This window comes from Bos taurus, chromosome 28 (assembly GCF_002263795.3).
Source record: "Bos taurus isolate L1 Dominette 01449 registration number 42190680 breed Hereford chromosome 28, ARS-UCD2.0, whole genome shotgun sequence".
Taxonomy (NCBI): domain Eukaryota; kingdom Metazoa; phylum Chordata; class Mammalia; order Artiodactyla; family Bovidae; genus Bos; species Bos taurus.
In genome coordinates this window covers 3,157,502-3,173,834 of record NC_037355.1, presented here as the reverse complement: position 1 = coordinate 3,173,834, position 16,333 = coordinate 3,157,502, and the positions used below count along the sequence as shown (strand labels likewise).

The 16,333-nt window shown below is 42.1% G+C and overlaps 1 protein-coding gene across 1 annotated transcript in view; it reads left to right on the top strand.

Annotated features, from left to right (window-relative positions):
- The window catches only part of LOC614741 (formin-2), a 357,851-nt gene that overhangs the window by 135,975 nt on the left and 205,543 nt on the right, over positions 1–16,333 (top strand). Inside the window, exons 6-8 of the mRNA XM_059882644.1 lie at positions 4,389–5,226; positions 5,621–6,293; positions 7,776–7,920. Coding sequence (XP_059738627.1) covers positions 4,389–5,226; positions 5,621–6,293; positions 7,776–7,920 — 1,656 coding nt within the window. The remainder of the gene's footprint in view (positions 1–4,388; positions 5,227–5,620; positions 6,294–7,775; positions 7,921–16,333) is intronic.

Here is a 16,333-nt window from a genome sequence, read left to right as displayed (position 1 = left end):
GGCTTAGCTGGTAAAGAATCTGCCTGGAATGCAGGAGACCTCGGTTTGACCTGTAGGTTGGGAAGATCCCCTGGAGAAAGGAAAGGCCACCTACTCCAGTATGGTGGCCTGGAGAATTCCACAGACTGTGTAGTCCATGGGGTTGCAAAGAGTTGGACACCACTGAGTGACTTGCACTTTCACTGTTTTTCAAGGAGATAAAAGTCCTGTACTTGGAAAACCATAAGACATTGCTGAACAAAATTGAAGATGATACAAACATATGGAAAGATATACTGTGTTTATGAACTGGAAGAATTGACATTTTTCAAATGACCATACAACTCAAGGCAATCCACAGTTCAATATAGTTCCTATCAAAATTCTAAGGATGTTTTTCACAGAACTAGAACATATAATATAAAAATCTGTATGGAAACACAAAAGAATAGCCAAAATGATCTTGAGAAAGAACAGAACCAGAGGAATCAGGCTCCCTGACTTCAGACTATACTACAGAGTTACAATAATCAAAACCAGTATGATACTGGCACAAAAACAAACACAGAGATCTATGGAAGAGTATGGAGAGTCCAGAAATAAGTCTGAGGTTATGTTGTCAAATTCATCTACAACAAAGGCAAGAATATACAGTAGAGGAAAAAAAAAAAAACAGTTTCTTAAGTAAGTGGTGCTGGGAAAACAGGACAGCTACATGAAAAGGAATAAAATTAGAACATCCTCTAGCATCTTACACAATAACAAACTCAAAATGGTTAAAGACCTAAATATAAGACCAGAAACCATAAAAATGCTGTAAGTAAAAATAGAATACTCTGACACAAATCATACCAATACATTTTTTGGATCTGTCTCCTAAATCAAAAGAAATAAAATATAAACAGATGGAACCTAATTAATCTTAAAAGCTTTTGGATGGCAAAGGAAACTATCAACAAAACAAAAGACAATCTATTAAATGGGAGAAAATATTTGCAAATTATATGACTGATAAGGGGTTACTTTCCAAACTATATAAACAGCTCATACAACTCAACATAAAAAAAAAAAAAAACAAACACTCCAGTTTAAACATAGGCAAATGACCTGAATTTTTTTCTAAAGATGACCTACAGATGGCCAACAGGCATATGAAAAGATACTCAACGTCATAAGTCCTCAGAGAAATGAAAATCAAAACCACAATGAGATATCACCTCATGGCTTCAGAATGGCTATCATCAAAAAGAACACAAATAACAGAATATATATATATGTGGACAGGGAGGCCTGGCATGCTGCAATTCATGGGGTCGCAAAGAGTCAGACACAACTGAGCAACTGAACTGAACTGATCTGAGATATGTATATCTAAGTCACTTTGCTGTACAGAAGAAATTAATGCAACATTGTAAATCAGCTATATTTCAGTAAAAGTTTAAAAATAATGATAAAATAATAAAGTATTTATAAAATAACATAATAACAAGAGAATTGTGAAAATGTGGAGAAAACAGACCCCACATACCCTTTTGGTGGGAATGTTTCCTATGGAAAACAGTATGGAGGTTTCTCAGAAAACCAGAACTACCGTATGACCCAGCAATTTCACTCCTGGATATTTATCTAAAAAAGAAAGAAAGCACTAATTTTTAAAGATACATGCATCCAGTGTTCATAGCGGTATTATTTACAATTGCCAACATATGGAAGCAACCTAAGTTTCCATCAAGAGATTTGTGCATAAAGAAGATGTGGTATATTTACTAAAAAGAAACAGACTCACATATACAGAGGATAGAGCAGTGGTTATCAGTGGGGAGAGGGATGTGGGGAGTCGCAAAATAGTCATAGGAGAATAAGAGGTACAAAGTATGTATAAAATAAGCTGCAAGGATATATAGTTCAGCACAGGGAATATGGGCAATATTTTATACTAACTATAAATGGAATATAACTTTTTAGAAATGGTAAATCACTGTGTTCTACACCTGAAACTTATACATTGTATATCAACTATATCCCAGTAAATTTTTTTTTCAATAATTGAGTTTTGGAAAACACTTCTAGAATCTAGTACTTGCATGCCTTTTATCAAGTAGCCTTTTTATATGTTCATTTCATAAATGGGAAAATGAGAGCTACTTCATACCAGGACAACTCAAAAAAGACTTATCTAAGCTTAATGGTCACTTTTAAGATTACACTGGAAAAATGAAAATAATCTATATATTTTATTAGGTTGGATTTTCTTGTGCTTACTAGCATCATAATTGGAGAGTGAAGTTAACTACAATGGCCAAATAGGATATTACAAATTATTTTATTATAGTTATTTCTTTTACCATGGACTATTTAGAGAATATATGACATGATTTCCCAACCTATGTATTGTAATTCTTTAGTCTTTGTATAGACATTGGTGAAAAATAGTGACTTAGATTTCATATATTTTATATATATATATATATATATATATATATATACACACACCGGAGAAGGCAATGGCACCCCACTCCAGTACTCTTGCCTGGAAAATCCCATGGATGGAGGAGCCTGGAAGGCTGCAGTCCATGGGGTCGCAAGGAGTCGGACACAACTGAGCGACTTCCCTTTCACTTTTCACTTTCATGCATTGGAGAAGGAAATGGCAACCCACTCCAGTGTTCTTGCCTGGAGAATCCCAGGGACAGGGGAGCCTGGTGGGCTGCTGTCTCTGGGGTCGCACAGAGTCGGACACGACTGAAGTGACTTAGCAGTAGCAGTAGCATACACACACACACACACACACACATACATACATACACACACGCATAAATAGAAGTGCCTGTCACAATTTTGCCTATTTAATAAGTGTTTATATTTCTTTATTACTTAAAAGGTAAATTAATTTCCTTTTCAGCTTTATTTCACAAGAAGGGCTATTTGATTGTATTTTTTGATTGTAGGGAAATAAGTACCTTGTGTAGGTGCTTATCTTTGAAGTTACAAGTTCTATTCTGCTTTTAATAAGCATCATAATTGGTGTTTAGCAAGTGAAATGTTATAGTAAAATATAGAATTTTTAGAGAAGAAGTAATGGGTTTAGGATTAAGACTGTTATCTTTATACTTTCCTTACCCCCATGGAAAAAGAAACTGTGAAGATTTTAAATAAATATACGCATAGCACCAAAAATGCTTCCTTTATTGTAAATACCCATTTCTGTTTTGTCTGTCTGCAGCTTTTCCACTGTAAATGGGTTAGATATTTGTTTTGAATTTTTAAAAACTAGCAAAGTAAGTTATTTTTTATTTTGTGGAGACTTTGTTTGGATTTAGTGTTTGGCAAGCAGGATAGGAGTTTAGTTTCATACTTTGTATCATCTTTGTATCACCTCTCAGTCCGTAGGGTAAGAGCAGGCCTGGCTCCCACGTGGGGAAGGTAGTGACATGTCTGTTCTGTGGATGGCGGCCTCTGTTGGGGTATTGTGTGAAAAGCCCTGGATGCTCTGGAGAAGTAGTTGTGGGCCCTCTCATCCCCGCATCGATGGGGGACAGGTGTACCTGTGTGATCAGGTGTCTGACCTGTGCTTCACTTAGTTGGGGGTCTGTCCCCTATTCTTCCTTCTCCTATTCCTGCTTTCCTCATTTTTCTCTGCCCACTCCTTGCCTCCTCTTTTCTTCTTACTCATCTGTTATTGGCAGTCAGTTTACTGAGAGGGCTTTCCCCTTTTCTCTACTCAAAGTCCTTTTCCCTGAAAGGTCGATGGCATGCTTTGGGAGAGGAAGATACCGTCTGGGGGTGAGAGTGACCCACACATGGGCACAGTTGCTCTTGGCCATTGTGATAAATTGTGGCGACCAAAGGTATCCCTTTCTGAAATGCCTTGAATAAAATATTTGAATTGTGTTGTGTGATATAGGTTCTATACATGCACGTAAGACATGCCTGTACATGCTTGTGTGGGTGTTGCAAATATTTCTCATGATTTTACTGGGGATTCCTGTAGAGATTACTTTTTAGAAGTTGAAATTAACTTTAAAATTTAGGATTTAAAATATCTTTAGGAAATGTCCTCATATAGCAGATGTTACTGGGCAAGAAGGAGAGTGGTCTATGGTGAAATTAAGTGGATCTGTCGCTCAGTCTTGGCTTCCGTCTTCACCGAGGTCTGCTGATCTTCCATAATTTCATTTGAAGATTAATTAGAGAAGGGCCTTAGGACCTCATGGTCATCTACATAATCCACTTTGAAATCCAAGGGCAGAGAAGAAGGGACACATGGTAGAACTAATAATGTGTTTCCATAGGGAGAGCTTTTAGAAGTAACAACCGAATACATTTTGCTGAGTTTGGTAGGTCTAGTTTTTGACGTTTGGAGTATCCCTGATTTTCTGTTTAACTGTGATGTCTGTATTCCTCCCCAGGAAGTGTGCGACATGAAGTCTGAGGGTCAGGCCACTGTCATCCAGCGGCTGGAGCAGACCATCGAGGATCTGAAGACCAAGATAGCTGAGCTGGAGAAGCAATACCCTGCCCTAGACACGGGTCTGGAAGCCCTCAGGTTGGGCGAAAAGGATGTCGGATATGAAAGGATTGTACAGGCCAAGTCCATCCAGACGTCCCCGATGGAAGAGGGTGGTGTGCTAGCACGTCCTCCTGGGGGGTCCCCGCCGGCTCCCCCACCCTTGACTGCACATGGAGAATCAACAGGGCTGCCCTTGCCTTCAGGACCTCAGACCATGTTCTGCTCAGAAATCTCTTTGGTTGTGTCTCCAAGGCGGATATCAGTTCAGCTTGATGCACAGCCGTCCCTCCAGCCTCCACCGCCTGCATCCCTCCCCTGGTCTGACAGTCATGGACAGGCCAGGTCCCAGCCTTCCCATCCTCCTCTTCACACTGGGTTTGAAACCAGCCAGGAGCACTCTGCTTTCTCCTCCTCTGGAAACGGCTGTGACATCCCCACTGCACCACCTCTGCCTCCAGAGACCACCGAGGCTTCCCCAGCACCCCTGACCCCCGGTGCACCTGGGCCTGCACTGCCCAGCCCAGCGGGCCTCTCACCTCCTCCTTGTCTGGGTCCAGAGATGCTGCCACCTCCTCCTCTACCTTTGCCTGGAGTGGGAGTTCCTCCCCCGCCTCCTCTTCCCGGGGTGGGGATCCCTCCCCCCCCACCTCTTCCCACCGTGGGAATACCTACCCCTCCACCTCTTCCCGGGGTGGGGATCCCTCCCGCTCCTCCCCTTCCCGGGGTGGGGATCCCTCCCGCCCCTCCCCTTCCCGGCGTGGGGATCCCTCCCGCCCCTCCCCTTCCCGGCGTGGGGATCCCTCCCGCCCCCCCTCTTCCCGGCGTGGGGATCCCTCCCGCCCCCCCTCTTCCCGGCGTGGGGATCCCTCCCGCCCCCCTCTTCCCGGCGTGGGGATCCCTCCCGCCCCCCCTCTTCCCGGCGTGGGGATCCCTCCCGCCCCCCCTCTTCCCGGCGTGGGGATCCCTCCTCCCCCTCCCCTTCCCGGCGTGGGGATCCCTCCCGCCCCTCCCCTTCCCGGCGTGGGGATCCCTCCCGCCCCGCCTCTTCCCGGCGTGGGGATCCCTCCCGCCCCCCCTCTTCCCGGCGTGGGGATCCCTCCCGCCCCGCCTCTTCCCGGCGTGGGGATCCCTCCTCCCCTCCCCTTCCCGGCGTGGGGATCCCTCCTCCCCCTCCCCTTCCCGGCGTGGGGATCCCTCCTCCCCCTCCCCTTCCCGGCGTGGGGATCCCTCCCGCCCCTCCTCTTCCCGGCGTGGGGATCCCTCCTCCCCCTCCCCTTCCCGGCGTGGGGATCCCTCCCGCCCCCCCTCTTCCCGGCGTGGGGATCCCTCCCGCCCCGCCTCTTCCCGGCGTGGGGATCCCTCCTCCCCCGCCTCTTCCCGGCGTGGGGATCCCTCCTCCCCCTCCTCTTCCCGGCGTGGGGATCCCTCCTCCCCCTCCTCTTCCAGGCGTGGGAATACCCCCCACCCCTCCTCTTCCTGGAGTGGGAATTCCTCCTCCCCCACATCTTCCCAGTGAAGGAATACCTCCTGCCCCACCTCCTCCTCCTCCTCCAGGTGTGGGGATTCCACCTCCTCTAACCCCTCAGCCCCCACCCCCTCCTGGATCAGGCCTTCCTCTCCCACGACAAGTTGGGAGTAGCACTTTACCGACACCTCAGGTGTGTGGCTTTCTTCCTCCTCCGTTGCCTCTTGGCTTGTTTGGATTTGGGATGAACCAGGAAAAAGGGAGTAGGAAGCAGCCAGTAGAGCCTTGTCGGCCAATGAAGCCTCTATATTGGACAAGAATTCAGCTGCACAGTAGAAGGTAACACCCGCGGCGTTCCTGTTTGCATAATTTGTCAACACGAGCGAAGTGGTTTCCTCTCTGTACCACTCCAAACCTAGTCTCTAGATTTTTACATGAATATTTAGTGGAGCAATTTTAGACTTTTCTCCAGAAGTATCCAAGTGATAAATCATGTGTATCAATGTACACATTTCTGTCTATATAGTTTTTTAATTTCTTTTTAAATTGAAGGATAATTGCTTTACAGAATTTTGTTGTTTTCTGTCAAACCTCAACATATGTAATTTTTAATCGACCTTTTAAGGATTGATGGATAGATCTTTCTTGGCCTATGTGAGCTGTTGCCTTGTTGCAAAGCCTCATTCTGACAAATAACTTATAAAAGTAAATCAAATCGTTAAACAGACAAAGCCTTGAAGATGTATTCTGCATCCTTTTGAAGGCATGGTCTTGTTTGACTATTCAGAAAAGTGATACACAAAAGTCCACATGTGTGGATTTCACCCCGTGTGTGAAATGATTTACGTCTGACCATTTCATGGCACTTCTATAGATGATTTGCAATGCTGTGAAGTCATAAAATCACAAACTACATGACTTTTATGAAAGACATGATATTTATAAAAGAATGCCTCCCAGCAGGTTTGCTGCTGGTGTATTACTTACCCATGGATGGTCTGTAACCTGGTTCCCTGAACCTTGGGATGGTGCCAGAGATAACATGCCCTTTAAATTTCCCCTGGACTTTCTTATACCGAGTTCTCATGACTTTGAATTTGTGGTTGTCTGTGATGTGGCACAGATTTAGAAATAGGATATTTACTAGACTCATCTTCATTTCTTGTATTAATTTTCTCTTCTCTGAATCATAGTGGAGGGTCTATTTTGACTGCTTCTAACTTTGTTGTTCATTCTCTGAGTACTTTGGCAGGTCACTTCCCATTGCTGAGGCATCGTTTCCAGCTGTGCTCCAAACTCATTTTTCCCATGTGCATTATATGAAATTCTTTTATTTTGTTGGTTTGCTTTTTAAAATGGACCTTCGTTTTCAGGTGGTACTACCTACCTGTCTCTGTGGTCACTGAGGAGTCAGATGACATGAGTGCTGGACAGTGGTAGGGAGACAGAAATGCCACTCTGTAGATAGAAAGTGATTTATTTTTAACCCACGGAACTTAAGGGTCAGGTTGGAATGTGAGATACCAGACATTTCTTGCCTGGAGAGCCATACTGAAAAGGGTTCTTACATGTTTTATATAATGACTTGATGACTGAGAATTCCTAGAAAGAAAAGAATTCCTTTCTAGGCAAAGGTTTCATCCTGTATTGATGCTGTTTCTCATCATGTTGGTTGATTAAACAAGTGCTGATCTTACAGAAAAGAGCATTTCCCCCATCCCCAACCTCCCTTCATCCTCTCCTTGCTCCTCTGGTGCCTGTGTCCTCCTGTCCCTGCAGTCCAGTTTGACGGCTCTCTCATGGGTTTTTGCTTAACTTTAGAGACTCCAGTGCTTCACTTATTTGGGAAAAAATTGAAGAACCATCCATAGATTGTCATGAATTTGAGGAATTGTTTTCTAAATCTACTGTCAAGGAAAGGAAGAAACCCATTTCTGACACCATCACAAAGACCAAGGCTAAGCAAGTGAGTATTCATATGTTTTCTGAAATTGGACAGTATTTTGGGCATAAGTGTGAACTTTCACTGGAGAAAAACTTTGACACCATTTTCAGGGTTGTGTCCGCTCCACAGTCTGTAAGCAGATAGTAGGCGTTAGCGTTTTAGAACATGTGGTTAAGTAAGACTTTCCCAGATAGAACAGCAAATAATCATCTCCACCAAGTGATCATGTTCTGACTATTTGATTTGTAGCCCCACGGTCCATATTTCCAAGATTTTAGCAGTTGCTTGTTTTTATAATTAGTTGTCTAGAAACAAACTGGAAATCAAGCTAGAAATCCAGTCCTTAGTAACCAATCATGTGTTTGGTATTTTGTTCCTATTCTAACACCTGAGTGGATGCCCTGTAGAACCTAGCTAAATAATCACCTTGAACTTGACACAGAGAAGAGATTCTTGTATCCAGTTCCAGCATCTCCATTCTGTGTTAGATCCTTTGATGCATCCTGTGACACTTGAGTCCTAGAGAGAAAGAGAAGTACATTTGGAAGAAAACATTTTCATACAGTATTTTCCCACTGGTCCACACAGTGGCCTTGATCATGAACTAATTTTGTGTCTCTCTCAAGGCAGCCATTCAGGAAAGCATAGCAAAGCCCAGAACAATGAGCTCAGAAGGAAGGCACTGCTGTTGGTGTGCATCTTTCATCCTGAAGAGAGCTGGTAGCAGCTCTGTCTTTTTGGGTGAAAGAAAGAGAATTGAGGTCTGAAGCCTCAGGACTCTCTTGGCACAGCCTCTCCAGATGAGTGAAAACTGAGGGGTGATATGGTCCTGTGAACTTTTGCTCTAACCTGGAAGTTGTAGCTAGACGTCTGGCCCAGAGTTGTTTTCATTCATATTCATTTCAGACTCATCCCGTATGTCTCTATTGCTCTGACAGTGACGCAAACTCAAATGTGACACAGTGAATTTTTCAGAACCATTTATTGTAACACAGCTGGTTGCTGGTGACTTTAGATCAGAAACAATGGTAAACCTGTACCTTGTAGGCCCTGAATAAACATTTGTTCTGCAAATAAACCAGGCGACTGGAGGAGGAGGACTTTATACATACCCATGACTATTCCTGATAATGATTAAAGCCAGAAAATCAATTATCTCACAATAAGCAATTTGGTCAAGGTGGCTCTGTCATGGAATAAAGGTAAATGGAGAACCACATTTTTTCTGGCAGAGGTAAACAGTCTAAAAATCTTTCCCACAGCATCTTTGTATATAGGATGCATAGACTGAGTCATCATGTCTCTTCTCGTGGACGATTCTGGTGATGGAAAAGCTGTTTAGGTGAGGAATATGGGCAGGGCAGCATAGATGCCATGGAGGGCTGGGCATCAGGGCCATCACCTGTCAAGCAGACAGGAATGACATGGGGCATCTATTTTATGGGATGAAATTCTTGCCCTCCCTGCCTCCCATCACTGCCTTTTCTTTGTTAAGTGAACACAGATAAGGAAGCTGTCTCATAATGCCTGAAAGTATAGGATTTTATGATTTATTTGACATCGTGTTCAGTTTTTAAGCCTCCTGAAATGAGATTATGTCCAAATCATGAAGACAGCAACCTCAGCTAGTTGGCATGAGATGCAAGCTGCACATCTGAGTGGAGCATCAGCTCAGCACAGTTGCCTCACCCTATCATGAGCTGTTCCATAAACCATGGGGACAGAGCTTTGCCAGGGTTATCATTTGTACCCATTGGTGGTGATGCAGCTGTTGACCTTCAGCTTAAAGACAGTTTGTGGACCCGTCTCCATCCTGACTCCCAATGAGCTTGTCAGCATCTTCTTGGCCAGGGTCTAGTTCTCAGCCCTGCTTTTCAGATTTGTTTTTGGAAGGAAAAGTTTTTGTTTTTGTTTTTTCTGATGTGTTGGTGAAAGACCAATCTACTACAAACGGTTATATGGCTGAAGAAAGCGAGTTTTATTTAACTGTGTTGTGTTTGGAAGAAAAATCTATCCATTCTATCTACTTTAAAATTTCCATCTAATTTAAAATTTTGCTTAAAGAAAACATATTTTCCGGATGCAGGTGACATGGGGTCAAGGGTGCCAGCCCTCTGAGGAGCTGAAAATCTCCATATAAATTAGAGTCAGTCCTTTGTACTTGGGGTCCCTCTGTATGGTTCCATGTCCATGGATGCAACCACCCTAAGCTCTTGCAGCACTGCAATATTTACTATTGAAAAAAATCTGGATGTATGTAGACATGCACAGTTCAAATTGTTAACAAGTGGTTCCTCTTATCATATGCAGACATTCATTTCCAGTGAAATTAATAGCCATTAATGCTGTGACGTGGTTTTATGAAGGTGTTTAAAGCTATTCTTCTCATATGTGATGGAAGCTAAGAATTCTGGTTTTCTTTAAATACTTCAAAATAGCTAAAATATTTTTTGTGATCTGTTGTCTTCTTGAAACTAAGAGTGTGGCTGAATGTTCTGGCCTTTAATAACTCTCAGAAAACACGTTTTCAGTGTTGTAACAGAGGTTCCTCAGCTGGAATACTTGCTGTGTGGCATGATGAGAAAGAGGATGCTCTGTGGGTGCCGAGTGGCAGCAGTGAGGAGTGTCTGGTATTTCTCAGTCCTTTCTCCCCCCAAGTAACTCAAGACAGAGCCTTTCACTTTTTCTCATGGCACCTATGCTTAAGTTCTGTGCTGATATCTTAGCTCACCCGTCTTCGCTGTGGTTATGAAAACATAAGGAGATTTGCTGAGAAGGTACAAGGAGTTTATCAGACTGTTATTTCACCTAATTCTCCTTTAACAAATGAGTGTGATGCTTCCAGGTCAGAATTAAACATCAACCTGCTGATTTGGCACAATAGCAGCCCCATCTCCCAAGGAATCAAGAGGAAGATGGAAAAACCAGTGTCACCTGAGGCCCTTGTTTGACACATTGCACACACACAAACCTGTCCATTTTTAAGGTTTTTAAGAAACCTCTAGAGCGAGTACATGTGACCTGTGTCCTGCCACTCACAGAAGAGCTCAGTGACTGTTAATGTTGAGTGATCCTAAGCCACTTCAAGATCTTCATGTCCAATTAAAGATTAAGTTTAACTGAGCTTTTGAGCAGGAAAGTGAGAGGATATACACTGGAATAATTTTGACAGTAAGAATTCCCTCAAAAAGAAGTTTCTAGTTAATCCAATGTCAAATGAGTTCCTGAGAAAATATATTTTGGGAAACACAGTAGCAGCAGCAGCTTCAGCAGTAGTAATAGTAACAGTGGAAACATGACAGCTGGGGAGCCTGCAGGCGTGTGGGCTTAGTTTACCGTCTGCTGCCACTGTCTCTGAGCCTCACCTCAGCTCAGTCCATCCTAGTGCATGGGCTCCGTGGTTGTGGTGTGCAGGCTAAGTAGCTCCGTGGCATGTGTGATCTTCCCAGACCCAGGGAGTGAACCTGGATTGGCAGGCAAATTCTTATCCACTGGACCACCAGGGAAGTCCCTGGACCTTACTTTTACTAATTGCAAATCTTCATCTTTAGATTTTAAAATATATTTTATCATATTTTTATGGATATCAGTGTCAGTGGATATTTCAGTATTCACAGGCTGATGGCCTGCATGATAATCTGACAGGCCTAGTTGTTTGTACTGGTGTTAAGTTTTCCTGTTGTAGCATGGCAAGGCTATGTTTTGGTTGGATTCTTAGACCTAAAATAATATCTGAAATACCAATTATAATAAGACAATTTAGATCTGTTTGGGAGAATACATCATAAACATTTAGTACTTTGTAACCTTTAACATAGTACCTGCTTTTAATAATGCATTTCTATTGCAAGCCTCACATCAAAATACAAAGCTATAGTTAGATGAACATACATATTGTGGATTCTAGATTTGCTTTAGATGTTGAAAGATTCATTATATTTTTGGAGATGTTTTTCCTAAAACTATTTGTAGAGCATACCCAGTCAATTCAAAGAATGCAACAATAATAACTTATTTTTAAAAGTTTTCTTTTAGTCAAAATATTATTTTTGCATTTCTAAACAGATGGCTAAAAGATAAACAGAATGCCAAATGAAATAATAAAAAGGAAATATAATTAGGCTAATGATCCATGACCTTGCTAGATATACTAGGAAAATTATATTTGACTGTCCTTTGAATTGTGAAGATTTAATCATGATGTTGAAGTTTAATTCTTTGGGACTTTGTATTTATATACTATGATGATATTAAGATTTTGTTGGTCTAGATATATTAGAAAAGGGTATTAAGTTTTAACTGCTGGGGTGTTTATTATGATACATCAACATTGAAAAAAGGGTTTGGAAAATATACTTAAGATTCACATTATGTTTTATGATTATCTATGGGAAACTAAAACTCATCTATGCCTAAGTAAGACTTTTTGATCAGATGATGGGAGAGTGTTTTATCAGGTGTGGAGAACACAGGAACCTGAAGGGAAGCAGGGACACCAGTTATGTTCAGCTTTGCAGCCTTTCTTGACCCAATGGGAACAGAGTTTATCCATTGGAGCTAGGAGTACAGCAGAGACATGTGGCAGCCATGCCAGGGAGAGCACAGAGGTCCTTGGAGGCATGCCTCGATAGCCAGCACTGACCAGTTCTCACAGTGGACACTGTCTGCAATCAGGACTCTTGAATAGTGTGAATTTCTGGACTTAGGTTGTGGCTGTGAGAGGAGATGAGGCTGGAAGTTGGTCTTGTACAGAGGAATACATGTTGAATCCTTGTTCCATGAGCAAGGATTAACCTTGCATCTTGTTTAAAACCCTAGGAAATCGGGCAATAGAGCAGCAGGCTTCTGTGTTCAAGAAGCTCCTGTCTGGCAGTTTCAGGGCTGTGGGTGTGGGCTGTTGACAGTCATTTCCCATCACTGATTGTGTGTCCTTCTCATCCTCCAGCAAGTCTTTAGATTTTTCTCATTGGACATATGAGTGAGAACTGAGATAAGTTAGGCCTGAAGTTAATTTTGTTGTCTTGGTGCTACATAGTGGAATGTATGTTTCTGTACCATGGACAGCAACAGGATTCTGGGCTACCCAAGAGAGCAGAAGTGATGCTGCTGACAGTAGACTGATTGTTCCCAGGGTACTTCCTGTGACCTAAGCTGAAAAATGTTCCCCATTATTTGGGGACACAAATTTAAGACTTACAAGAAAAATTAACGTTCTTGTTGGTATCTCTAGTGTTTCTTTAATTTAAAACTTAAGAGACACTAATGCTGGGGAAGGTTGAATGCAAAAGGAGAAGAGGGCAGCAGAGGATGAGATGGTTAGATAGCATCACCAACCCCATGGCCATGAATTTGAGCAAACTCTGGGAGATAGTGAAAGACAGGGAAGCCCGGCATGCTGTAGTCCATGGGGTCGCAAAGAGTCGGACACGACTTATTGACTGAACAACAGCAAGAAATAAATAAATGTATGTTTCTTTTTCAAAACTGTGTTCATAATGGAAAATATCTAACATATCTGCCTATTTTTGGTTATGTTAATAAGTGAATTTTTAAAATTACTAAACTTGTAACTTGAAACTCCATCTGAAAAATCATGTTAAAAATCTCTTTGAAGTTGGACCTTCTGGACAGACAGACAAGCAGCTTGGTAGGTCCTCTTCCAGTAAAACAACAATTTAACTGGCGAGAATTGTAACGGAAATACTTATCTAAAGTCTCTGGAAACTGTCCTCAGGACATAGAGGAGATGGAGAAACACCCACTCAAGAAAATTTCCTGAAACTCAGACCCGCGGGGTCCGAGCCCTGAGCGGCTCTATTCCTACCACAGGGTGTGTGCACCCAAGGCTCTGTCTGTGACTGTGGCTCTGCCCTGGGGGAGGCAGGAAGCCAGCATTTCTACTTTCTTCAGTCCTCTTGCAGAAGCTCTGTTTCAGGCAAGCATGGAGAACTAAGAAAGCATCTGAGAAGGGCTGTCTGGGGATCACAGTCAGCTCTAGAGGTCGCAAAGGCCGTGCACGTTGCCTCTGCTCAGGAGCCATCAGGGCAAGGACACAGGGTACTTGAACAGTGTCCCCAAACCTCATACAGATTCATCAGAACCAAGTGGAATCTTCATTGCACGAGACTCTTAAACACACCTTTGTGCAAACATTACCTGGGGAAGAATCCTAAGCCAGGCTTAAAAATAAAGTCAGTTATGCTTGGCAATCAGAAAGCTGTGTGCATGCCCCAAGCTGCACCTTCTCAGGAATGATTAGAGAAAATCAAAGTTACTAGTTCCCTGCTCAGTGTAGGGAGAAATTCTGTAAATGTCTCTCACCCACAAAATGGTTAACAGGAGAGCTTTAAGTGGTTAAAGGAGCAGAAGCACACTCTTTAGCTTTTGCTTTAGAGAAGAAGAGCGTGTGCAGTAAGGTCAGGCTGCACATTGCCTCAGGGACAGACTTCCCCAAGGCAGTACAGCCAAGTCACTGAGCAAATGAACAAGCAAACACAAAGACAGTAAGTTCTGGGGCCAGGAAGAGACAGGTGTCCCCAGAGCTCCTAATATGGTATCTGAAATGTCCAGTTTTCAACAGCAGTAAATGAGACATGTTGTTTGTTGTTTTAGTCGCTAGGTCACGTCCGACTCTTTGCAAACCCATGGAGAATAGCCTGTCAGGCCTGTCTGCCCATGGGACTTCCCAGGCAACAATACTGGAGTGGGTTGCCGTTTCCTTCTCTAGGGGATCTTCCTGGCCCAGGGATCGAACCCATGTTTCCTGCTTGGCAGGTCGATTCTTTGCCAGTGAACCACCTGGGAAACCCAAATGAGACATACAGAGAAGCACAAAAGTGTGATCCACATAATAGATACAAACAAACAGGCAACAGGAACTTCTTTCACAGGGACCCAGATGTTGTATCCAACAGAAATGGATTTCAAAGCACCATTTTAAATGTCTCCAGAAAACTGAAGAAAATGATTTCTAAAAAATAAAGGAATATATGATGATATTGTCTCATTAAATTGAGAATGCCAGTAAAGGGAAATTATTTTAAAATTCTGGAGTTGAAAAGTACAATAATCAAAATGAGAAAAAAGCACTAAGTGGTCAAACAGTTGGTTTCTGGCAGATGGCAGAAAAAACTGTCAGTCAACTTGAAGATAAATTAGTAGAGATTTTGTAGTCTGAAAAAACAGAAAATAAGGAAGTAAAAACTTCAGAAAAATGTGGGGTATCATTAAGTTATCAATGTACATGAAATGTATCAGAAGGAAAGGAGGAAGAAAAAGGTATAGGAAAAAATATATGAAATTATAAGGGTGAAAAGTTCCTAAATTTGATTAAAAAAAAAACACTAATGTACACATCTAAATTTAGTGAACTTCAAGTAGGCAAATACAAACAGATCTCTTTGTATATCTTAGTCAAAATGTTGAAAGCCAAAGATAAAGGAAGAATCTTGAAAGCAGTGAGAGAGAAATAACTCATCACATAGAAGGAAACCCCAGGAATATCAGAAGCAAGCTTATCAAGAAGTAACAGAGGCCAAAAGGCAGTGCGACGACATTCAGATACTGAAATGAAAGCAGCAAACCAAGACCTTACATCCAGCAAAACAAGTGTCCATAAATGAAAGTGCAATAGAGGCATCCTCAGAGAAACAAAACTGGGAGAATTAGTTGCTGACAGACCTGCCTTCTGACACTAAAGGGTGTTCTTCAATGTGAAGGTAAATTACAGAAGACACGCGCGTGCACACACAACACAGTTTTCATCTATATAAAATATAATATAGTTGTGTGCTTCTTCTCCTTGATTCTTCTGACTGACTTTAAAATAACTGCATAAAACAGTATGTATGCTATTGAGCCTGTGACATCTAGAAATGGAATATATTTGAGAACAAGGAAACTAGTAGAAACAGAAGCTGTATTGCAGTCAGAGAGTGACACCGTGTGGGGTGTGCATCTATAGAAAAGAGTGAAGAGAACAATAAAGGGTAAATGAGTAGCTTAATGTAACGATAGAAATGTATATCTCTCCTCCTAACTTCTATGATTATAACAGTAATAATGTAAAAAGGTGGGGAGTGAATGGAGCTATAGAGGAGTAAAGTTCCTATATTTCTGGAATTAAGTCAATATAAATATAAATTCTGATATTTAAAATAGATATTGTAAGCTCTTGAACAACCACTAAGATAGAAATCCATCCATTAGAAAAGAAAACAATAAGGGAAGAATAGAGGAACAGAAAATACTCAAGATATATAGAAAACACAATGAAAAATAGCAGTTGTAAGTTCAGCCATATGGATAATAACATTAACGTCAAGGTATTAAACAATCCACTCAAAAGGCAGACATTATCAGGTTGGATAAAAAGAAATCTAAGTATATAAGAGACACACTTCAGATTCAAAGATATAAATATGTTGAAAGTAAA